A 25,389-nucleotide genomic window follows, 5' to 3' on the forward strand; every position below is an offset into this window, starting at 1 on the left:
CACATCTCCAGAACCTACAGAAAAAGCCTGGCATGGTGGCCTATGATAGTAATCCCAGCGATGGGGAGGAAGAGACAGGAGGATCTTTGGGATTTCCTGGCCATCAATCCAGCTGAACTGGTGGATTCTGGGCTCAGAGAAAACCTTGTGGAGAGTGATTAAGAAAGATACTGAACATCCACCTCTAGCTTCCACATTTATGTACAAACCTCCATGCACATAAATGTGTAAACAAGCATATACCACATATATACACAGAAAAAGAAAACAAGAAATTACATTACAATGCAAAACCAACACTGAAAACAGTGATTAGATTTTAAATTCTTAACTCCATAGTTTCTTTTAAAATTGCACAAAGACATTGAAAATAACTAGTAGATAAAGAAAAATAATTCAGTGTTGAAATAGTCACAAATAAGACAAATCTGCTTTATGGACAACTTCATCTACTTTATACACTGATATTAACAACTTATATCTCAAAGGCCTGGGGTATCCTTGGCTCACTTTTGCATAGACTCTCTGTTCATTCTGCACGTCCTGGCGTGCTTGGCTTTCAATCATCTCACTTTGCAGGGAAGCGACCATCTTTCCAATGTTCTCTGTTGCTGCTGTAATAGATTCCAAAGACATTTTATCTGAAGTGACTAGTCTTAACTTTTCCAATTTTATTTCTTCACATACTTCATTCCATATTTCTCCAATCTGTTGTGGGAAAGTTTAAGTTGAGAAATTTAAATTAACAAAAGTAAGTGAAAAAATTTACATACTTCTTTATGTAATGGTCATTTTGTTAATGTTTATGCTTTTCCTAATTTACTTCTTGGGAATAAGTTAGATGTGCTGAGAATGATATGGCGACCAGTTACATCTGAGTATTCTGGTTTATAGTTAATTCCCTTCCATAGCTGCAGAAACTGCTTTTCCAGCTTGCCTTTCTGAAGTATTGATGCTATTACTCCTTACAGCTAGGTCTACTCTACTGTAGGCTAGGTCATGCTGAATCTGGAGGAAGGGGCGGGCAGGGAGCAGGAATTCTGAGAGCCTGGGACTGTGACTCCTAGAAAAGGGATCCTGCTCTTCATCTACTATCAAAGGCATATAACTGAATCCCAAGCTTTTAACTCCACACTTTCATTATGCTAAAACCTCCATTTCATATTCTGAAAGTAAGGTATTAGATTATATTGAAAAAAAAAAAGAGAAACAGTTATATCTTCTAAAACAGGAATACAACCTGATTTTGCTTTCATTTGAAAAAAAGACTTCTTCATTCACAACATCCAAATACATAATACACACTGAAATAAAATGTTTCCTTCAGAAGATTTTCCTGAGACTTCAAGAACATTTATTTACTCAGTTCACTTAGCAGAGAACTAAGCAACCTGGTTGTTTTTAGATGAGATGATTAATGACATAGAAAAATGGTAAAGAATACTTTGGTAAGAAGTAACACTTTAATAAGCAATACCTTGCTTAACTTTGGCTCCACTGCTTTCCAGATGGTAAATATTTAAAAATCCCATTAGACTTCAGAATGACTCTGTAATCTTCATCGCTCATATGCTAACAGTTGGGCTGACTGAGAATTTCGTACATGCATACATGTATCTATCACGTCCACCCCATTCCTCTCCTCACTCCTCCATTACCTTCCTCCAATGTTCCCTCTCATTCCATGTGTTCTCCGCTAGAACAAACAGCCAACCCACGGAATCCATCTAATCCTATCAGTATATGGGAGTAGGGCCATCTACCAGAGCACGTGTAACATCTGGGGGGGGACGTCCCAAAGAAAACAGACCCTCCCTCTCCAAGCGTCTGTCAGTTGCCAACAGCCCCTCAGCTAGGGGTGGAATTCTCTGACTACCTCCCTGCTCTGTGCTGGGACTTCGGTTTTCTCTTGTGCAGGCTTTGTGCATGCGGCCACAGCCACTGGTCAGCTTATACGTACAACTACTCTGTTGTACATCTGTGAGGTGCATGCGGCCACAGCCACTGGTCAGCTTATACGTACAACAACTCTGTTGTACATCTGTGAGGTGCATGCGGCCACAGCCACTGGTCAGCTTATACGTACAACTACTCTGTTGCACACTTTGTGAGGCATTGTGGCTCTGTCCATTGTATAAAATCTTGTCTTATAAAAGAAATGCAAAGAATGATTTGGGTTTTATATCATAACCATATGAAAAATAGAAAAAGAATACCAGACTATGTGAACAATTGTTCCAGTTATGGACACATTTTTATTCCCCAACTTATTTTTGATCTAATAGATTTTAAGTTATTAAAACAGTACTTACTTTAAAATCAAGGTATCTATGTATTATACAGAGGGTGACAAAATCTTCAGCAGATAAGCCAGGTAAGTTTTCAAAATCTATCAAAGTTTGTTCAGAGAGAATTGTTTTAATAGGAGCAAATGATTTCAAGATCTGTATTTCTATTATAAAAACATATGCAAAATACACTCCCACAACCAATCCTTCTACAGGTTATTCTTACACAGTCCTTAGCAAGAATTTATTCTTTGTGGACCATGGTCATAGACAGTTTTACTATCAGAAGCTAAAGAACAAGTGAGAATTTTTCCCTTAATAGAAAGAAAAGACTTTAAAAATTGAGATAATTCAGAATGCTAATGTTTAAGCCTAAATATCTAAATTAACTGCTCAAGGTCCTGCTACACACTGAAATTGAAATTGCCTGGAAAGCTAAAAAAAAAAAAAAAAAAAAAAAAATCCTTCTCTTTGGGCTCCACATTCCAAAATTCTAACTTTTAAAAAATTATTCTTTTGCCAGGCAGTGGTGGCACACACCTTTAATCCCAGCACTCGGGAGGCAGAGCCAGGAGGATCTCTGTGAGCTCGAGGCCAGCCTGGTCTATAGAGCGAGATCCAGAACAGGCACCAAAACTACATAGAGAAACCCTGTCTCGAAAAACAAAAACCCAAAAAATTATTCTCCCATATATTACACCCAGGCCACAGTTTAGGCTGGGCACTGAGGTCACGAGGGATCATGCTTTTATCGTACAAAGGGACTTTATTCACATGTTGGCACGTGGACTCTGCAGCAGAAGCATATGTAGCAACCCTTGTCACACAGACAATCTTGTGAATTTCAGAGTTTCTTACCCAGTTTTCCCAGCACAGCATAAATTTTTGCTCTGATATTCTCAGCGACATCCATAACTGCAACAGACGGGCAGTTAGCGGGCAGGGGTGTGATCTTTTGTTCTTCTTGAAAACTAGTAAACAGAGGTTTCTTTGTATCTTATCATTGCATATCATGAAACATAAAATGGAGAGATAAAACAACAGTCAATAGTTGATACTTCATTCTCTACATAAAATGGATCAAAACATAAATATATATTTAAAATTTAAAACAAAAATATAGTACCTTGTTATTTCTTTTTTTTTTTTTAAAGTCCTGGGAATCCACCCCAGGACTGGTAAGCAAGCACTCTGTCACTGACCTCCCTGCTACACTGCCAGGCCATGGCTATTACTTTAAAAGCACAAATCAGTATATTTTCCTCATTCTATGGCATAGCTTACAGCTTTGATTTTTCTTATTTATGTAAGGTTTAAAAAAAATACAGCTACTCTGGGAATAATGATGCATACTTTCAAACACAGCACCTGAGAGGCAGAAGCAGGTGAATCTCTGAGTCTGAGTCTAGCTCAGGACAGCAGGCTACATAGGGTGACCCTGTCTCAAAAGAAAAAAAAAACCCACAGCTATAGTTTTAATTTTTTAAAAGATTTATTTATGTGTGTATGCCTCATGTATGGGAGTGTCAGCAGAGGCCACTAGAGGGAGCTGGCCTTCAGAAACTGGAGGTAGAGGCAGTTGTGAACCATCTGACCAGGCTGCTGGGATTCAAACTCAGGTCCTCTGGATAAGTAGCAAGTGTTCTTAACTCCTGAGCCCTTTCTCCTGCCCACAGCCATAGCTTCTCTAAAGGGGAAAGCTGAATGTAAAAAATTTGTCAAATTTAGTTTGAGAGATGGGATAATGTCAGATCAAGTGAGACAACAATTTTGATTAGTTTCTATAAATTATGCCATAAAAAGAAAAAGAAACATCTCATGATGTTTTAGTTTAAAACTCAGATAGTAAAAAAGGATTAGAGACAGAAATAATTTGAATTGGCAGTATTTTTATTTAATAACAGATATTGCTAACAGTTTTGCTAAAATGACAATTTGAGTATGAAAGTTTCAGAAGAAGTAACAGAGTCTATAAGTCAATTATACACTCTGATTCCATCAGCCTCATTAGAATATGGCACTTAAAATTGATGAACATTTGACTTATTTTTACTAGAAAGCAATCTCTTTTGTGTAAAAAGGAAAATATATATACACCAGCACACAAATACCTTAATGATTGTTGTCAAACACTTTGTCTATATATAAAGTTTTGTTGCTAAATGTAACATCATTGAACCTAGTTATAAAAGCAAGAAATCAAAATAAACTTATTTAGGAAGTATCATTAATTTCTGAGTTAAAGAATATAGTCAAATATCATGTTTTAAAATAGCCTATAAAAATGAACTGACTACTAACTTACACTTACTTTTCTTCTAATTATTCACAATTTCTTATTTTACTAACAGAGAGAGAGAGACAGAGAGAGACAGAGAGAGACAGAGAGACAGAGAGACAGACAGAGAGAGAGAGAGAGAGAGAGAGAGAGAGAGACAGACAGACAGACAGACAGAGAGACAGAGAGAGAGAGAGGAGAGAGAGAGAGACACCAGAGGACAATCTATATAGTTGTTCCTCGGGCGCTGTCCACTTTTTTATTTTGTTTGTTTTTGAGCCAGGTTTTGTTACTGGCCTGGGATACTTGGTTCTGCAGGCTTAACAGTGAGCCCTGGAGATGAGTCTGCCTTCCCACAGCTAGGATTACCTCTGGCTTTTTTTTTTTTTTTTTTTTTTTTTTTTTTTTTTTTTGTGGTTCCAAGGTAGAACTCTGATCCTGCAAACACTTTACTGACAGAACTATCTCCTTGGATGTCAATTATTCACAATTTATGACAGAAAGTTTTCAGTATTTTGTTGGAAGAACCCAACAATGGTATAAATATCCTCATATTCCTATATTCTTTAAAACTCTAGAGATACACCTCTAATTGTTTCTACCAAAAGTTAGGAACACACTTACCAACAATCATGCCATTTTTATCACGTTTTACTCCCAGTTCCTTTTCCTCCTTTCTCCACAATTTAATTAAAAGACTAGCAGCAGTTAGGTCTTTCTTCCCTCGCCAAGCATTGACATGAGCAGAGGTTTTGGGATTATCACAAAATTCAACCATTATTCCAAGTATCAGATTACAGAATTTCTTTTGGTTCAACTTGCAAGGAAACAGAAAAGGACAAAGAATAGTAATGAATACTAAGAATGACTGGCTTCCTGAAAGAGACACTTGGGTATCAGCCAGTTCCTTCTGAGCGCTCTGACGGCGACAATGTCCAGAAAGTCATTCATGAGCATTCTCAAAAACTAAAACTTAAAATAATAAAGAAACTTAATATAATTCTTAAGTAGTTATAAACGCACTTCATGTTAAAAATGTATTAATTTGGTGGAAATAGAAGGAGAGTTTTCAAAAAAAGAAAAGAATATATATATTATGTAATTGATTATATATTGTATAATAAAATAGTATATTATATATATATAATGGAGCATGGTTATCAGTGACAGTTCACTGTGAGTACAGGATCTTTCCCATTTACATGTTTTATTAAGCTTTGAAAAGATTATTAGCAACTATTCTCTTTGTTATCAAGAGAATAACTGATTTAACTGTGACAGTCAAATATGAAAAAATTAAATTGATGTGTAAATTTGTACTCTATCATTAACTATACAAGGGCTTTTCAGAATTCAAGAAAATTTCTCTTATCAAGCATACATATTTTTTAACCAAATACAAAATTTAAATTTAGAAAATCCCATCCAATACTACCTTTAAAACTTCAGATTTGTCCGTTCAACTCGGAATATGGAAGCTAGTAAACTAGAAAAGTGCTAGTTGAGACTAAGGTGCCCTGGGGGAGGGTGGCTTATAGAACCCTGGTGACATGAAAGAGACGGGGAACTGGAGACAGAAAAGATGGGGGGAGAGAGAGAGAGGTGACGAAGGGGTAGAGGGGGAAGGCAAACCAAAGTGAAGGGTATGTGGAAAAGCCCCTACTACTTTGTAAGCCAACTAAAACATGTCAAGAGGCTGGCCAGATTGCTCAGTAGTTAAGAACAATTGTTTTTGCAGATGACTCAGGTTTGATTCCCAACATCAACATGGTAACTCACAGACATCCACAGCTCCATCTCTAGGAGATCTAATGCCCTCTTCAGAGCTCTGTGGGCACTAGGCACACACATGGCACACATAAATACAGGCAGATAAAACACTCATGTACATAAAATAAATCCATAAAAACCTTAAAACCTTGTTTTAAAAAAGTTAGGATGGAGATACTGGAATGGCTGGATAATGCTGCTCCTAGAAACCTGTTTATTAGACAGAAGTCCCAGTGCCAGGTGTAGCACTCTTCATGAGCCGTTGGCCATAAGGGCCCAGAGATCCTCAAAACAATACAGACTCCTGAAATTCTTTTTGGTTGCTCACAAGAACTAGATGATATTGCCTAAGACACCATACAGGTTGGTTGCAAGATGTAGAAAAATCAAGCTAGAATGAGTTGGAAGTTTCCACCCTGCTGGTTAGCTTTTATAGTGCCAGAAGCTGTTATGCAGGCTGCTGGGAGAAAAGGCATCAATGGTCTTACCTAGCTATGAACCCTACAAACCACAATGCTAACCCACCAGGAAAGATGAGTTTACCAGTGTAATATTTGTACAACTTTTAAGGAGCAACCAACAATGCTCAGAATGAATGTGAGGCACTCTCCATAGGAAATACCTGCATGGTATTATAAATCTGGATAAAAATCATGGCTGAGATCATATGCCATAGGGGTAACTTAGCACTGTTGTTTAGCTAAAGTAACATGGTGTTTAACTACATCCTAAATATTGATGTTTATATCTAGAGGCAAATGCTATTCATTCTTAAATCAAGAATCTTTTCTTCATAGTCAACAATGGTGAATACAGATATTCATAGCTGCTTAAAGTGCTAAGAAAAAGTGATAGTTGTGTGTTAATCTTTAGCCTGGATGTTTATATCATTTCCTCTAAGGCTCAGGGAATATCAAGAAAAGGAAGCAGAGAGATTTGAAGAGGTAGAACCCAGGAAGAAGGGCTACAAACATGACACAGCCATTGCAAACATGACCTCATAGAAGCTGTGTTTGCCTGCACTGGACCTGTACAAAACCAAGCCTGTCAACAACCAATCATAGATCAAAGATACCCTTCCCTGCTGTACTCCTGGTTACTGGTGGATTCTGGGAAGGAAGTCATTGTCTTCTGTTGTGTACCCAATCTTGATTCTACCAGGATTCAGCAGATTCAGTTCTAAACCTGTGGCCATATAGATAATTCTGGTTAAAACCAATGGGCCACAAAACAATACAAAAGGACACAAATATGGGAAAGAGATTTATAGGGAGGAGGGAAGGATGACAGTACATAATGGAGGTAAGAGCAGGTGATGGATGAAAGTAAAGAAGTTGTATTATATACATGTAAGAAATTGTCAAAGAACAAACTTAATTAATAAAAACAGTGCCATCTACAACAATGGGGTTCACACAGTGAATTTTCTACATAAAATATTCTTTGCTAATAACTCCTCTGGCCAGAAGACATGTAATCCTTTGTTTGAATTGCAAATGTGGTCAGTGTTTGTGATTGCTGGTCTTATCAACTTGACTACATCTGGAATTAACTAAAATCCAAATGACTGGACACATCTGTGAGGGATTTTTTTCTTAATTAAATTTGAAATGGGAAGATCCAGTTCTAATCTGGTTCTTTGAGGTAGGAAGACATACTTTTAATCCAGATCTTTTGACAGATCATGCCTCTTTAATTTGGGCCAAACCTTCTGCTGGCAGTCTATATAAAGGGCATCAGAAGGAAGCTTGCTCCCTTTGCCTGCTTACTCTTGTTAGAAAGTCCTGCTGGAGAGATGGCTCAGAGGTTAAGAGCACTGACTGTTCTTCCAGAGGTCCTGAGTTAAATTCCCAGCAACCACAGGGTGGCTCAGAACCATCTGTAATGAGTTCCGGAGCCCTCTTCTGGCTTGTAGGAATGCATGCAAGCAGAACACTGTAAACTTAATAAATAAATAAATCTTAAAAAAAAAAAAAAAGGAAGTCCATTCCTTCACAGGCATTACAGCTTACTTTTTCAGGATTCTGGTGTACACTGAAGACCAGCTGAGAAATCCAGCCTAATGGATTGAACAACTACTAGATTCTTGGTCCTTCCATGGGTTGAAAGCCATTGTTGGATTAGCTGGACCACAATCTGTAAACCACTCTACTAAATCTCCTTTCTAGATTGACATATTCATTCTATAAGTTCTGTTTCTCTAGAGAAACCTGACTAATATGAATTTCCTTTATGAAAGACAGTATTACCTGCAATGGGTTTTGTCATACACGGTAAGTGCTGTATAATATTTAACCCTTGTTAGCAGTATTATTGCATACTGAATACATATTTTACTAGAACTATATTAAAACAGAAAGAACCTTAAATCAAATGAGGGTTTTGTATTTTTTTGTTTGTTTTTGTTTTTAATTCCTGTACTTCACTTTCAGGAGTAAGAAGCAAATATCAATGATCGAAGTCGATGTAACAGCATTCTTACATTTATTGATTAAATCCACACTAAGCCCAATTTAGTAACAACATCATAGCAAACACCTTGCAATAATGTATATAGGCACAATCAAAGTCAATGTATTTATATTCACATATGCATAGCATATTCATGTACATATAACTGAGTGCTTTAACACACACAATGTGTCACTCAGTTAGCCCTAATTCTGGGATGAGACAGCTACTGTTATTCTGTTTTATAGATGAAAACATTATGAACAGAGTAATTTACAAATTCTCTTGCACAGACATGATGGGACACAGATAATTTTGGTATGCTTGTCAGATCAAAGTAGGTTTATTATTCTGTTAATAAAAAGTGTGGTAATTATATTGACATGTCTATGACTCTGCATGAGGCTTTCAAAATTTCACTGAAACTAAGTCATGACTTTCATCCCTTACAAAACTGACTACACACCTAATTAAAATCTATAGAACTGAGGATTGAGTTCTCAAAAGCTGCTAGGTGGTAACTCCTAGGTCACTCCTGGTACACAACATGCCCTCATAATATCTCTGGACTGCAGACAGTTCTTTAAAAGGGTCATCTTTTTATACTGTTACCAATAACTTTAATATTGGGGGAAAGCTGGAAGTTATTGATTGGTTAATAGGGGTTTGATGCAGGACACAGGGTAGCTTGTCATAAACTGTTTCTTGGCAGGTTGAAAGAGTAGACGGGAAAAAATCTGCTTACCTGTGTCTTGGAACACTGACCTCCATAAATGGATTCCTTAACTGGAGGAATGTTCAGAATCCTTAATATGCTAATGCTTCTTTAATGTCCAGGAGGGATTTTATTTAAAACCATGTAGCTGGTTGGGCATGGTGGCACATGTACTCAGGAAGTAGAGATAGGAGGATCTCTGTTAGTTCAAGGCCAGCCTGATCTACACAGTGAGTTCCATGATAGCTAGAACTACATAGATAGACCCTGTCTCAAAAAAACTAAATCTCAAACAAACAAACAAACAAAACCCCTCAATATAGCTGTACATTATTTGGGGGCACATTTATTCACAAAACACTGTTTTCTGGTACTTGGTTTGGAAAAGATTAACATAGACATATCGATCTTTTGTGTTAGAGTGCTGTGGATATTACTTACTGCCAATATATCCAAAAGGAGAAAAATCCCTTCCTTTTCAAGAAAATAATCTTCAGAAGTATAACAACCCAAAATGCAGCACCTTCAAAGAGAAGAAAGCCAGTCATTGCAAAACTGCGTCATTAGATTTAACTTGTAGACCCTTCTTCCTCTTCACAGCATGCTAGGCAAGCCTCTTACTTTGTTTCTTAAATCAAGTAGCTAATTTGCTTTTACTTTAAAAATTAAAACTCTGAAAAAGCTTTGTAAGTGTAGTTTATTTTAAACTATTTTTCAGGAATTTTCTTTGCTTTTCTTTTTGTGAGTGCAAGCTAGAGGTTGGTGTCAGGTGGCTGGGAGCTGGAGTTACAGGCAGTTATGAGCCACTTGATCTACAAACTAGGAAAGCCGGGTCCTCTGGAAGAGCAACATGCACTTTGAACTGCTGAGTTGTCTCTCCAGCCCTAAACTCAATTATTTTTTTAAACTACTACTAATTAATTCTCCACAATTTTCTTTGTTGCAGTGCAATTTTCCCTTTACTTCCATGACAGTGATGGCTCTGACAGACCTCTAGTTGCTGAAATAACCATGTCTTCAAGTTCATCTGTTTATCATCTCCTTCATGGTGTGGTGCGGCTGAAATAACCATGTCTTCAAGTTCATCTGTTTATCATCTCCTTCATGGTGTGGTGCGGCTGAAATAACCATGTCTTCAAGTTCATCTGTTTATCATCTCCTTCATGGTGTGGTGCGGCTGAAATAACCATGTCTTCAAGTTCATCTGTTTATCATCTCCTTCATGGTGTGGTGCGGCTGAAATATTTGACAATTCTTGATCACATTCATCCTTGCAGTTGACATTGCTGAAGTGCCTACTGTTCAAGTCCATGTGGATTGCAAGGAGTGAGGGGCTGGAACTACCTCCAAGGCAACTTTCACTGTTTTCCACAGGAGTTTCCTGAGTAGGCGGTCTAAGCTATCACCAATAGTAGGGATGATGGTAGTCATTAGTAACAGACTTTGATCTGTTTCTTCCATTCAGTAAAGGGAACTTCCTCTGTCCCTTGGTTAAATATGGCTTCCTTTTGAAAACAAGAGACCAGGTTGGCTTGGGCAAATCTGTGGGGATTATGTTGATGATATTATCTGTGGTGAGAAGACTCATCTACTGTGGGTGGTACCATTCCCTGGGCTATCTAAGAGTGGAAGAAACAAGCTGAGCACAAGCATGCATGCATTTATTTTCTTTCTGTGGTGTAGTTTTCTTAACTGTGGGTGTAATGTGATTAACTGCTTCAAGTTCCTGACACCTTGACATCTCCAGTGATGGATTGGAACCAGGAATTATGAACTAAAATAATTAGCTCTTTAAAAATCCACTTCTTCCTTAAGTGGCTTTTGTTCAGGGTATTTTGTCACAGCAATTGGAAAAGAAGCAAAGTTAGATGTTTAGCTTGCTTTATTTTCTCAGCTTAGAACTTTTCAACCTCTATAAGTCAGTCAATTCCTATAATAAACATTCCTCCCTATATAACTTACATTAATTTTATTTCTCTGGCAAACTCTGACAACATTAATCCATCTAAGTTATCAACAAAAGCTAGGAAGAACGAAGAACAAGGAAAAGTAATTGTTGTATCAAATGTCCAGGTATATTTAAAAGGCATAATCATTAAAACAACACAAAATTACAGGGAAGTTAGAAGAATGTCAATGGAACAGAGCAGGGTGCCTAGAAGAGCTAACATAGAAGCATCATACTGCATAACTAAGGGGACACTTATGTTTTCCTAGGTGACACCAAAGTGGAATGGGATTAAATCACAACAAACAATTAAGTTTTGAAACAAAAGGCTTTCTACTTGAGAAATGGGCTTATTTACTTCTCAAACTCATGTTTAGGTCATCTAAACAGAGAAGGCACCAACTTACCCTCTCATGTGATTTTGAGGGGAGAAAATCTGTAAATTTAAGCATCTTGTACTGGGGTGTTCACTTGGTCATAGGAATACTTACCAAATGCTGTCTAACGTACTGAAAAGAAGTACATTGTAGCCTAAGCCACTCTGTAACTTCTTGGGGTCTGTTTTCATTACATAAAGAATTATGTCAACTCCTTCAGTTCCAAACATTTCCTGTGGAAGAAAGCTGTTGAAATCATTTCTTAGAATAAATATATAATTGTTTTCTTCTCTACCTCACCTTATCCTTTTTTTTTCTGCCAGAAAAATAATGCTAGCAATGGTTTGCTTGTTTCCAAGCTAGGTTTGCTAGTTTCTAAACTAGGAATTTTAATATAATTAAAAACTGTACTCATTCGGAGCTGGAGGTGACTCATCAGTTTAGGACACTTGTTCTTCTTTCAGAGGGTATGGGTTCAAGTCCCAGGACATGGGAACTCACAACCATCCATAATTCTAGGTTTAGAGACTCTGACACCTTAATGTGACATCCAAGGGCACCAGGCACACATGTGGTGAATGTACACACACACAGGCAAAACACTCATACTCATAAAATAAAGAAATCAATCTAAAAAGTAGTTTGTTTTCAATTGTACTCGTTCTTCTTGGTAAATTATTATAATGCCAACCACTATAAGAGAATATCAAACAATGTGCTAACATACTGCTCTTAGTAATTTTCTCTCTGTGTCTGAATAATGTAAACCATATAAAACTTGTCCATGACTTTTTCCACATTAGAGTGAATGCAATCTGGAGTCACGCCAAATAATAGCAGGCATCCATATGTATTATGGAAAATGTTATAATGTTCTCAAAAAAGGAGTAAGTAGATGGACGGTCATTAAGCCTTTAATGATTGATATGAAATTATTATCCCTTAGTCTTTCCTCCTTACCAATCATTTTCTCACTGTCATGTTGGTCTGTTCTAGCTCCCATTTAGATCATGATTGTTTTTCTAGATGAGCAGGCATAGGACAGAAAAGAATACTACATTGTATGTCAAGGCTTGGAACTAAACTATTATTTCCTTCCTATTGCCTCTCCTTCAAAATCTATCCAGGGTGCCAGAGACAGACCACCAATCCAGAGCACTTATTTTCTTCCAGGGGACCCTGATTTGATTCCCAACAGCCACACGGCAGCTTACAAGCACTCATAATCCAGTTCCAGGAGATCCAATGCCCTCTTTTGTCACTGAGTACCAGGCATGGATATGGCGCAGGAATACCTGTGAGCAAAACACTCGTACACATAAAATACATAAATCTAGAAAACATTTAAAAATCTACCTAAACCTTTCTGATTTTTACTTTTTCTAATTCTGTCTCCTATCTAAATGATCAATTATGACACTCAATAGTTTTCTATTGAGCTAATAAGTATCAAAGGGAATTAAACTCTTGTTTAAAGTTCCAGTTTTAGATATAGAGACAATGCAAACTCCTGGCAATATTTCTGACAGTGCAGCCTGTGATGGAAAGCTGTGTGGCTATCTCAGGTCTTCTCATTCTCCGCCCAGGTTTTTACTCAAAAGAAATGAAAGCACTACATCCACCAAAGGCTAGGTCAAGAATGTTCACTGAACCTTTAGTGTTAACCCATGCAAACAGAAACAGTCTAAGTGCCTATCAGCCAGGTAAAAGATAAACAGATGCTGACAGTTCATAGAATACCACTGAGTAATAAAAAGCAATGATACATGCAACAATATGAACATATTTCAGAAATACCTGTTTCTTTCTGAATAACAAAACACACACAGAAGAGCAAAGACTGTGTGATTTCACTCACATAAAGCATACACAAAACTCATCTATAGGTAAGTAGAGGTGTGGCTGCAAAGCACATGAGTAAATGTGATACCAAGATGAGATTGTATGGAGAGAAATATATTACATGTTCCAATTTCAGTACTGGTAGAATATGTTATATATGTTCACCAAACCTACTGAATATATATTCAAGCCCTGTGCATTTCACTGTATATAATTATATTCTAATTATAGCAAATATTAAAATTTAGTCAGGTTTTAAAATTTCACTTATTCATTATGTATGCATGTGGGCAGGTGTGCACCATGATGCATGTTTAGAAGTCAAAGGCAATTTTCTCCTGTCATGTGGATTCTAGAAACAAGACTCAGTTGTCAGGCTTAGCAGCAGTGTGTTAACTGCTGTGCCATCCCAGCAACCCAAATTTTACAAGATTAGGAAAAAGGAAAACATTTATGGACTCCTAAGAGAGTGTATGCTATTTGGAGACTGGGAGACCTGAGATGCAGGTTCACAGGAATCACACACCTTCCTTTCAATGTAATGCTCACAGAGTCCTGACAAGATGAGCAACGTGTCAGACTGGATCTCCAAGGTAATGGCCTCTTCCTTTTCATCAGGCTTGATTGCCATATTTTTAAAGATTCCTGGCATGAGAAAAATTGAAGAATGTTATTATTAGATGCATTTTTATTATTTACAGTTAGGAACCCTTCCCCTTTAAGAAGAATCTTCAGCTACAGAAAGTATTTTATTACAGAAGTGGGGGGGGGGTTCATTGCATAGTAACCTAGAAGCTGTGGACAGAGAGTGGTAAATTGATTTCCTAACCCTTAAGTCAGCTGTCTCACCAAGAATTTCTACATATATACACATGCAGCTCCATGGATATAGAATATCTCAATATAATTATCAGTGTTATACATGCAGAAATGTTAGTACAGAATTAGTGGATTGTCACTAAATGATGACCTAATAACTTCTTATTTTGACCAATAAATTTTGTTTAAAAACATGTAGTTACAAACAACACTCTCCACCCCACACCATGCAGCGGGGGCAGGCAGGACTCAACCAAATGCTGTTTACTGAGGCATGAGTGGGCCTACCTGAGAACATGAGCATGAGAGATCTGGTCCCACCCTTCATCTGTCATATGGCAGCATGGTTGGGGAAGAGATGCTCCCCTCATGCCTGAGGTGGGTGGGAGAGCTGCCCCTGCCTCCCACCAGCTGCAACACTCTGGAGAGCAGGCCCTGCACCTTGCCTGGGCAGCACAGCAGAACTGACACTATCAACAGGGGTACAGGTGAACTGACCCAAGAACTGAGGGGGGTAGATCTGGCCCCACCCCTCATCTGCCATATGGTGGTGTGAGCAGAGGAGAGACACCCTCCCTTCTTGCCCCTCCCCTCCTATGAGGGGTGGGAGAGCTGGCCCTGCCACTCACAAGTTGCTGCACTCAGGAGAGTGGCCTCTGCACCTTGCCTGGGCAACACAGTAGAGCTGGCCCTGATGGTCAGTTGTGGGAGTACCTAGCCAATGCTGAGGACATCAAAGCAGGAGAACTGGCCCCGCCCCTTGCTCATTGCTGCTAGGGATGGACTAGTCAGGGCAATGCTGGAGAGCTCACCTTGGTGGTGAGCATAAGGGAGAACTGGCAGGCTGACCAACCCTGAAATTATCTAGGCCCAGAACCAGGGTCATGAGTTGGCCCAGCCCAATATCCACTCCATCTGTGATCTGCTAGAGCACACGAAGGAGCTGGTCTCGCAGACCCAAAACTTCAGGATCTCCAGACACAGGGCAACAACAGGGTATCTGAGAGGAGTCCCAGTGTTGCAGAAACCAGAGGCCTCTAACCAGACCAATGACTCTTTGCAATGAACACTCACAAGTAAAGATTTATGGACTAAAGGGTGTACTGCCTGGCTCACTGTGTCACACTGCAGCTTCTATGATGAGATTTTTTTCCTTGATCCCTTTTTTCTTTTCTTTTCTCTTAAATTTTATTTTATGTGGGGGAGTCACAAGGGCAGAAGGCGGATATGAAGGGATGGGGAAATGAATGGGATCAAGATGTATGATATAAGACACAGAGAATAAATAAAAAGAAAGTTTAAAAACGTAGTTTCATAAGGCAGGGATATATACTGCAAATTTGTTATCAAAATGTTTAACTGTAGCTGGGCGGTGGTAGTATATGTCTTTAATCCCAGCATTCAGGAGGCAGAGGCAGGCGGTCTCTGTGAGTTCGAGGCCAGTCTGGTCTACAGAGCGAGTTCCAGGCCAGCCATATACAGTGTTATACAGTGAAACCCTTTCTTGAAAACAAAACAAAAATGTCTGACTGTAAGCTGTTCTATTTCTCCCTTTCTTTGTGATTAACTGGTAGCAAACTTGGGAGACCGCTCTAAGTGTGTGTTCCATCTGCTGTTTCTCTCTGTGTCTTCTCTTTGAGTCTACGTGAAAAGAACAACTCCCCAACTTTAGGCTGCCAGACTCTGTGCTTTAAAAATCCTCCCTCGTAATCAAGCCTGAAAATGACTCAACTGTCATTGTCACTGATCAAATGACATTCACAATAAAACTGTCTCAAAAAAATTTCCTTTAAGCTTTAAGAATTTAGGAAGTCTCTTTTCCACTGGTAAAGAGGACACTGACATTGGCAGGAAACTACAGGGCTATAGTTTCCTAAGAAGCCAACAGCCTCTTATTGCAGCTGGTCCTGGAACTATCCTTTTAGGATGAAGGATGGGCGAAGAGGTTCCAAGGAGCACAGCTGAACCTGCTAGAGTCAGTGCAGGGCACCCCATGCACAGAGGGTCTGTAGTGCAGGGGCACCCCATGCTCAAAGGGGTCTGTAATGCAGGGGCACCCCATGCTCAAAGGGGTCTGTAGTGTGTGGGCACCCCATGCACAGAGGGTCTGTAGTGTGGGGGCACCCCATGCTCAAAGGGGTCTGTAATGCAGAGCACCCCATGCACAGAAGGTCTATAGTGTGGGGGTACCCCATGCACAGAGGATCTGTAGTGTGGGGGCACCCCATGCACAGAGGGTCTGTAGTGTGGGGGCACCCTATGCTCAAAGGGGTCTGTAATGCAGGGGCACCCCATACACAGAGGGTCTGTAGTGTGGGGGCACCCCCCACACAGAGGGTCTGTAGTGTGGGGGCACCTCATGCTGAAAGGGGTCTGTAGTGTGGGGGCACCCCATGCACAGAGGGTCTGTAGTGTGCGGGCACCCCATGCACAGAGGGTCTGTAGTGTGTGGGCACCCCATGCACAGAGGGTCTGTAGTGTGTGGACACAGAGGGTCTGTAGTGTAGGGGCACCCCATGCTCAAAGGGGTCTGTAGTGCAGGGGCATCCCATGCTCAAAGGGGTTTGTAGTGAGGGGGCACCCCACGCACAGAGGGTCTGTAGTGCAGGGGCACCCCATGCTCAGAGGGGTCTGTAGTGCAGGGGCACCCCATGCACAGAGGGTCTGTAGGGGTCTGTGTTCCTTTATCAGAGCTACCTACAGAAATCCCAGGACAGCTGCTGCAGTTCTCTTTTCTAGATTACCTTATCTTAATTCCTTATCTGGGTATTTATGGGCCTGTGATCTGGAGCACACAGGATGCTAATAAAGAATATTTTCTTCATTTTTAGGTACCATGAACTCTCTGCCTTTACCTTCTCTCTTCCATTCTTTCTAAAACACGGCATTAGGGCCAGGAAGATTGTACAAGCCTGGTAACTTGTGTTTGATCCCAGAAACCTATACAAAGTGATGGCAGGACAGAAGTAACTCCAGAGATGTCCCATGACTTCTACATGTGCATTGTGGCACATTCCGACACACACACACACACACACACACACACGCACACGCACACGCACACGCACACACACACACACGCACACATGCACACACGCACGTACACATACACACACCATGCATTCATACATACACATACACACAAAATTTAATTATATTAAAATTAAAAAGCCCACAGCACTGCACATACAGACTTCCTAAACAGAACCCGTCTGCCCCCATGAAGGATGGAATTCAAACTGTTATTTACCACTCTGTTTTTCCAACTTGGTCACTGCTTATGCAATGAACTCTCATGTTAGTCTTTATAGAACTTGGACTCCATTTCTGCCCTCTCTGAACACATTATCCTGCATATTTCAATACTATACTCTACTCACAACACCTCTTGGCTTTAGAGAAGGATCTTCTTACACTTTCTTAAAACTATCACCCACTGAAGCCCCAGATGAGACCATCCAAGTTAAAAATACCTAAGCTTCTTTAGCTTTCAGAATATTTACTCTTTTTTACTACTCATTAGGTGCCCAGCTGAGGGTACAAAATAAGACACACTATTTTCCTTTGTTCTCATCAGGCCAAGGTTCCCTAGCATTTTGATTGACACAGTTTTCAATCTCTGTCTAAGGAGAAAGCATATTTACACAGACATATATTTGCGATGCATTTTCTATACTTTTTGAGGATGGAACTTCTACAAAGCCCTGCTAGGGTAAATAAAGACAAGGTCCCTAGAAGTTCTGTAACGAAGATCAGCTTTGGATGGAAAGAAAAATGTCCTGAGAGAACTCTTGCTGTTTGCTATGCTTTCCCTAACACATTCCCTCAGCTCAGACAGGATTAAGATTTCTCCCTGGATATACAACAATTACATTTCCAGCTAAAATGGGGCATTTGGACTGAATTTTGTGCAGTGGAATGCACATAGCTGTGATTAAAATGTACTTTCATGTTGAGTCATCTTAAGCCCATTTGGAATAAAGATAAATGTTTTTACATAACTCTGCTTTCAATTGATTTGTTTTTAAATTGGGCATGGTTTAATCCTAGAATTCAGGTAGATTGCCATGAGTGTAAGGCCAGGCTTGTAAGTGTAGTGAGGCCCTATCTAAAATATGTTTTCTTTTTCTCATGAGTATTATAATTGGAGGGCACTATCCTTCTTCTAATGATGAAAGAAAAGTATTTTAATAAGTGTTTTTGAGCATATCACAGTTAGTTGACATCTTGCAGAGCCTCACTTGAATGTCCCTCAAAGGCCCATGTGTTGGATAATGGTGTAAGGTTTAGGTGACAGGGCCTTCTGGAAAGAGGATGATGGAACCTGGTCCCTTCCTGTTTCTCTTTGACTTCTAAGCCACCAAGACATAATGTTTTACCACAGGCTCCAAAACATTAAGCCAAATTACCACAGATGGAGACCTGTGAAACTGTGAGCCAAATGGTTTCTTCCAAGTGTCTGTCACTGTGACAGACAGCTAACAAGATCAGAGTGGAAATGCTCCTGAGACACCTAAAGCCAGGGAAGCCTAGTTCCCTAACACAATCTGGTATAGCATCTTCACATGATGTGGTTTATTCTTGTATACTTTAAACCGCCTCCGATCACTTATAATTCCTAATACAGTGGAAATGCTAATATTTGTTATAAACAACAAGAAAAGTCTTTCTGTACTCAAAGACACACTTATTTTTTTCTTTTTTAAAATTTGGCCTATGGTTGGTTGAGTATGTGGATTCAGAAAGCTAGGCTACAGAAAGTTAACTATATGACATTTATATGAAGCAATGCCTGAGACAGACTGAGAAGCAAAACCAGGAAAGGGGAGGGCTGGGTGACTATGTATTTCAAATAATAAAGGGTAAAGCAGCTTGAACTTGAAGTTGAAATTCATAAATTCTTTAGTATTTATGTTAGAAAAGATACTGGTCTTTATGTACCAACGTGCCAGTTCTGAATGGCCTGGAAAATGTAACTTCATCTTCTTTGAAAATGGTTCAGCAATGCTTGGCCAGAAGTGGCAAGCTCATCAACAGAAAAATAAAACCTAACAATAGTTCATCTCAGTGAAAAAGAAATTGTTAATGAAATAATCTCTAAACTGAGGAAATAAATATTTAAAGGATTACTGATTACAATATTTCAATAAAAAGAGAGCTGATTGGCATCAACACGATGAAACAAAAACTAGGAAAACATTCAGGATATGCTCATTCATAAAATCAATTTGTAGAAAAATATTTCATATGAAACTTCTAGGATTATAAGCACCCTACTTTCACCAGTGAGCTGCCATGCAATATTTTACCTATCAGTTGGTGAATAATCCCCCTTTCACAAAGATCCGTGTTCACAGTCTCATCTTCCAGATAAACCATGGCTCTGAGGAGTCGTAAAGTATAACGCATCTGTGCAAACTTGTTCCCACGGCCACCTGTGCCATGGAAACTGTTACCGTGAATGAAGAAGGAATCTGTGGGGGAAATAATTGAATTTATAACTAAGAAATTAAATCATAAAACAGTTCAACTAAATGTTCTTGTTAAAAAAAAACATATCAGGTATTTTAAATATCTATACATTTAAACTGATGTTAAAATTCAGTCATGTTTGCTTGTTTTTTTCTTACAGAAATATTATCCCTTCCCCTTCTCTTTCTAGTCTCAGAATGGAAATATGCGTTTTCAAATTTTACCCAAAGGTATCACTGTGTATTTTACAACATTCTTCCTTATCACATTTTTATGTTCTTGAGTCTATTTATTTTCTTTCTAAGAATTCAATAAAATAACATTTATATACTGAGGCTCTTCTCTTTGATAAGCTATATCTTGGATATAGTGCTTCTGGCTAAAAAAAAAAATCTAGATTTTTAAATTTTATGAAGTTATTTAAGGATTTGTGTCCAACTGAAGCCTAAATGTATTTTCAGGAGCTGAAATGGTATCTGGTACTTGGTAGACACTCAATCAATGTTTGTTGAATGAATATATTAAACTATTGTCCAGATTGTTTTATTTCCTCCCTAAGTATAATTTTCATAGGCCTCATAATACAATAATTTAAATAAAATCATATATATATAATTGCTTTTAAATGTTTATTAATTATATTGAAATCTCAATGTTTTTAAAAGACTTGTTTTATCTTTAATTATGTGTAAGTATGTGTGCCTCTGTGGGGGCATGCGCATATGAATGCAGGTGCCTGTGGAGACCACTGAATCCCCTGGAGCTGTAGTTAAAGGCATTTGTGAGCTCCCTGGCATAGGGGTTTCCAGCTAAACTCAGGTCTTCCTTAAGAACAGTCTGTGATACTAACTGCTGAGCCAGCTCTCTATCCCTAAAACCTCAATGTTTATGAAGACATATAAAACACTAAAAGAATGAAGTCAATATTTGTCCTTTCTTCAACTTAGCAAAGGCTTTTCTGCAGACACCGAGAGCGCAGCTGGCACACAGGTTCGAATCTCAGAGGCCCTACAGGCGCTCACCCTCACGCCCACACCACTCCAGAAAGGCAAGGATCCGAGCGTTGCCCTGGCATGACATATACTCCTCTATCAGCAGTGGAGCCACTGAAGACAAGGTTGCAATCGCATGCAACTGCAGCTCTTCATACTGTGCGGCAGACCACTCGACAATCTTGAGCTTCTCAGGCTTTTTGACATAGGTAAACAAAGCCAAAATAACATTACCATCGATTAACAGCTGTAAGAAAGGGCAAAATGGACTTTGTTAGCAGCATAATTAAAATATCTTTATTTAATCTAGCAAAATTTGATGTTTTAGTGATAGTATCAAAATATTTCCTTTATCTGTGGCAGTACCCCAAACACATGGAAATAAAAAAGATAACACACCACCCCCATCAACAGCAGCCTGGCGACAGGAAGAGCACTGACCCCCTTTCTTGGGCGCAAGCTCCAGACAGTAGTGGAAATGCACATTAATTTGTTTCTCCATGCAGTGAAACCATAAGTAGGAAGTCGGAGGCAAATAAATGAGAAGCGTTTCTTCCCTCATTCTTCATTTTTCTTTTGGTACAGTGCTAGCGATCAGACCCTTGTGCCTACTTCTCAAACAGCCTACGGCTGAGCTGCACCTCCAGCCCTCAAAGGAGCATAAAGGCAATAAATACAAATTGTTTCTTAAGTACAACTGATAGAATTTATACACTGTATCAACGACTGTCAGTCAAGTCACATGCTGTATTTAATTAGACTCCTTAAGATTTTTATAACTTTATTGAACCTAGCATTTCAATAAAAAGTAAAAACTGAATAATTATAAAGTAGCTAATGGTTAACACAGCTGATACTAGTTGATGCATATTTCAGTTCACAAGAGTGTGAAACACTGTCCTAGGTGATACTGCCTTCTATTTGCTTAGCATTACTCTATAAAGAGGGTTTCCTAACAATGACGAGGTTTTTTTTTTTTTTTTTTTTTTTTTTTTTTTTTTTTTTTTTTGCTTCTCTACTGAATTCACTTAGTGTGGTACTTCATGGTGTATATTCAAAGAGATCAAGATTTGGAGTTGAGTAAATATGAACAAGAACATTAGTTCTAGCATCACTATGGAGATCCAGTGGACAGGTTTGAAATACTCCATGAATTATGATAGTGTACATATTGATTTAGTCCCACTATTGTTGGGCCAAAGACATGTAACCTCAGAAATTAACTCTATTGTTATTCACAATGTATTTTAAAAACCTTATGACAACCTTTGTGCTATTTGACTCTGTTGTCTATAAAATACCCAGCTGTAGCACTCTTGGGCATATACCCAAGGAATGCTCAATCATACCACAAGGGCATTTGCTCAGCTATGTTCATAGCAGCATTGTTTGTAATAGCCAGAACCTGGAAACAACCAAGAAGCCCTTCAACTGAAGAATGGATAAAGAAAATATGGTACATATACACAATGGAGTACTACTCAGCAGAGAAAAACAATGACATCATGAGGTTTGCAGGCAAATGGATGGATCTAGAAAAAAATCATCCTGAGTGAGGTAACCCAGACTCAGACGGACAAACATGGTATGTACTCACTCATAGGAGGATACTAGATGTAAAACAAAGATGACTAGACTGCTACACAACTCCAGGGAGGCTACCTAGAAAACGGGACCCTAGGAAAGACCCAGGGATCACCCAATGACAGAGAAATGGATGAGATCTTCATGAACAACCTGGACGACAGTGGGAGTAATGAAGGGCAAGCTTCGAGGGAAAGAAAGCTTAGGGGAGCAGGAGATCCCAGCTGGATCAAGAACAGAAAGGGAGAACAAGGAATAACAGACCACATGAGAACAGGAATAGGCAGAGTGCTGGAGAAGTCCCCAGAAATCCATAATGATACATCCTCTGTAGACTGCTGGCAATGGTCGAGAGAAAGCCTGATCTGGCCTAGTCTGGTAATCAGATGGCCAAACACCCTAATGTTCGTGCTGGAACTCTCAACCAATAACTGATGGAAGTGGATGTAGAGATCCTCGGCCAGGCCCCAGGTGGAGCTCCAGGAGTCCAATTGTCGAGAAAGAGGAGGGACTGTAAGAGTGTGAATTGTTGAGACCAAGATTGGAAAAGCACAGGGACAAATAGCCAAACGAATGGAAGCACATGAATTATGAACCAAAAGCTGTGGAGCCCCCAGCTGGAGCAGGCCCTCTGGATAAGTGAGACAATTGAATACCTTGAACTGTTTGGGAGGCACCCAGGCTGTGGGACCCGGACCTGTCCTTAGTGCATGAGTTGGCTGTTTGGAACCTTGGGCTTACACAGGGACACTTTGCTCAGCCTAGAAGGAGGGGACTGGACCTGCCTGTGCTGAATCCACCAGGTTTAAATGAATCCCCAGGGGAGTCTTGGCCCTGGAGGACATGGGAATGGAGGGGAGGGGATGGGGGGAAGGTGGGGGCGGTAGGGGGAAGGACAGGGGGAACCCATGGCTGATGTGTAAAATTAAAACACAAATATAATAAATTAAAAAAGGAGAAAAAAATACTCAACCAGTGGAAATTGACAAAATGTAGAATAAAATTCAATTGTTGACTTTATACTTATAAGACAGATAATTCTCCACTGTAATAATAATAATTACAAAACCTATTTTATGGAAGTATTTTTCTGGTAAGCATTTCAGAAAAATATATAAGCTGTATACATTATATATTTGATACAAATTATAAAATTATAACTTAAATGCAATATATCTTTCTCTGATTTTATCTTTTTTCTTAGCTATATAATAATATATATTGGTATTCTCAAGAAAATGCCAAGCCCATTTAAATTCTCATAGTCTAACATTGACAACAATTAGCATAATGAAGTCTCAGAATAATCCCCAAGGTGGGTGTTGCCCTCTGCTAAGATGGACTACCTCGGATTTAGAGAAACCAATCATTCCACTGAAAAGCACACTGCTAGAAAGTGACCTTGCTGGGGCAGCACCCACTCTCCATCCCACCCCACTTTACGTCACCAGTCCTTAACTTGATAAAGTGAACACTCAGTCCGTTTCATGAAGAGAGCTTCAGTAAATTTCAGGTTAGAAGGAAATGTCATTTAATGCAGCAAGGAGCTGAACTAATAGAACAGTTAGTAATACATTTCTCAAATGCTCTACAATTGACCAGGGCTTCACCGCCAGCTCTTAGGAGCCCTGTGTGCAAGTGTTCTAAGGCCCAGGTGGGGAAGGGGAATTGGCCACAAAAGGGGAGAAGCCATTTAATCCCAGTGTTCCTCAAATTACATCACATACGTGAAATAATGAACACAGCAAGATAAATGAGGAAATAAAAACTAAAGATGTTAGCCTTGAGTGGAGAAAACATGGGTTCATGAGTGTCTGAGACCACCTAACAGAGTCAGCAATGACCTTCAACATCAATCATCCCTTAGCTTGACAGTCAAGAACGCAATCTGTTGGATGTGGGGGCTGTGTCTGCGATTTAATGGAAGAGTGTTTTCCTTGCATGAGCAACTGAAAAATAGATGGGATGGTCTGGGATGTGTGAGCTACTTTTGTTTTGTGTTCTTAGTTAGGAGATCTGCATATATTGATAGATCTCTTAGCTCCTACTACTGTGTATGTGTGTGTGTGTGTGTGTGTGTGTGTGTGTGTGTGTGTGTGTGTGTGTGTTTCAAAGTTAGGTCACTTGTGTTTATTGTTTGCAATTCAAATGGCTATAATCCAAGCTGATAACTTCGCTACTTTCTATGATATAGATATGGGTTGGTTAATAAAAGATTTGCAACCGTGACTTTAAAAAACTATGCTATAAAGTGAGATGCTTTTATTAATTTTTCTGTATTGATTAGTCTTTACCTGCACAGTAGTTAAATCTTTACATAAGATCACAATGATATTGAATAGCAATTTCTTCAACTCAAAATCTTCATAGGAATTAGAAAGCTTAAGATTTTTTACCAAAGGATTTTGACTTTTAACTGTAAGAGGAAAAAAAAGAGAGAGAAATAAAAGCTAAAATTATATGTAAGACTCATCAAAACACTTAGAAAATGCTTAAGGTGGTGCAATTTTTACCTTCATTAAAAGTTGCAAACAGTATCAAATCCCTGGTAAAGCCACATTCCTATTACAAACACACAAAATAAGAAAGCAGAGAGGTGAACAATCAGACTGGCAATTAAGATACTGGTGCTCATATTTGCCTCCTATTCAACTGCTACTGTATGGTTTCCCTACTGTAATTCATTTGAATTTATAATACTAATACTAATGAATACAAGTGAAAAATAAACACCACATGGCTAGGCAACTCTAATTTACTGAATTTAAACTTGCTTCTGCAGCTTCTAAGAAGTTTCCATATTAGTCTGTGAATATAGTTGTGATGAGATATTTGAAAGTGAGTGAGAACAGT

General features: G+C 39.0%; 1 protein-coding gene across 4 annotated transcripts in view; it reads right to left on the reverse strand.

Moving 5' to 3' along the window:
- Cfap69 (cilia and flagella associated protein 69) overlaps window positions 1-25,389 on the reverse strand; it is a 70,166-nt gene that overhangs the window by 4,628 nt on the left and 40,149 nt on the right. For 2 of the 4 annotated variants that reach the window (XM_036182124.1, XM_036182126.1), the window contains 11 exons: window positions 25,050-25,098; window positions 24,831-24,952; window positions 20,983-21,199; window positions 19,798-19,962; window positions 14,196-14,314; window positions 11,942-12,060; window positions 9,944-10,025; window positions 5,191-5,383; window positions 3,147-3,284; window positions 2,313-2,389; window positions 511-708 (listed from right to left, as the gene is read on the reverse strand). In XM_036182124.1, the coding sequence (XP_036038017.1) occupies window positions 511-708; window positions 2,313-2,389; window positions 3,147-3,284; window positions 5,191-5,383; window positions 9,944-10,025; window positions 11,942-12,060; window positions 14,196-14,314; window positions 19,798-19,962; window positions 20,983-21,199; window positions 24,831-24,952; window positions 25,050-25,098 (1,479 nt within the window). Of the gene's footprint in view, window positions 1-510; window positions 709-2,312; window positions 2,390-3,146; window positions 3,285-5,190; window positions 5,384-9,943; window positions 10,026-11,941; window positions 12,061-14,195; window positions 14,315-19,797; window positions 19,963-20,982; window positions 21,200-24,830; window positions 24,953-25,049; window positions 25,099-25,389 lie in introns of those variants that run through there. The other 2 variants (XM_036182127.1, XM_036182125.1) reach the window with 2 other exon arrangements.

The sequence above is a fragment of the Onychomys torridus genome, chromosome 3 (assembly GCF_903995425.1).
Source record: "Onychomys torridus chromosome 3, mOncTor1.1, whole genome shotgun sequence".
Classification (NCBI taxonomy): domain Eukaryota; kingdom Metazoa; phylum Chordata; class Mammalia; order Rodentia; family Cricetidae; genus Onychomys; species Onychomys torridus.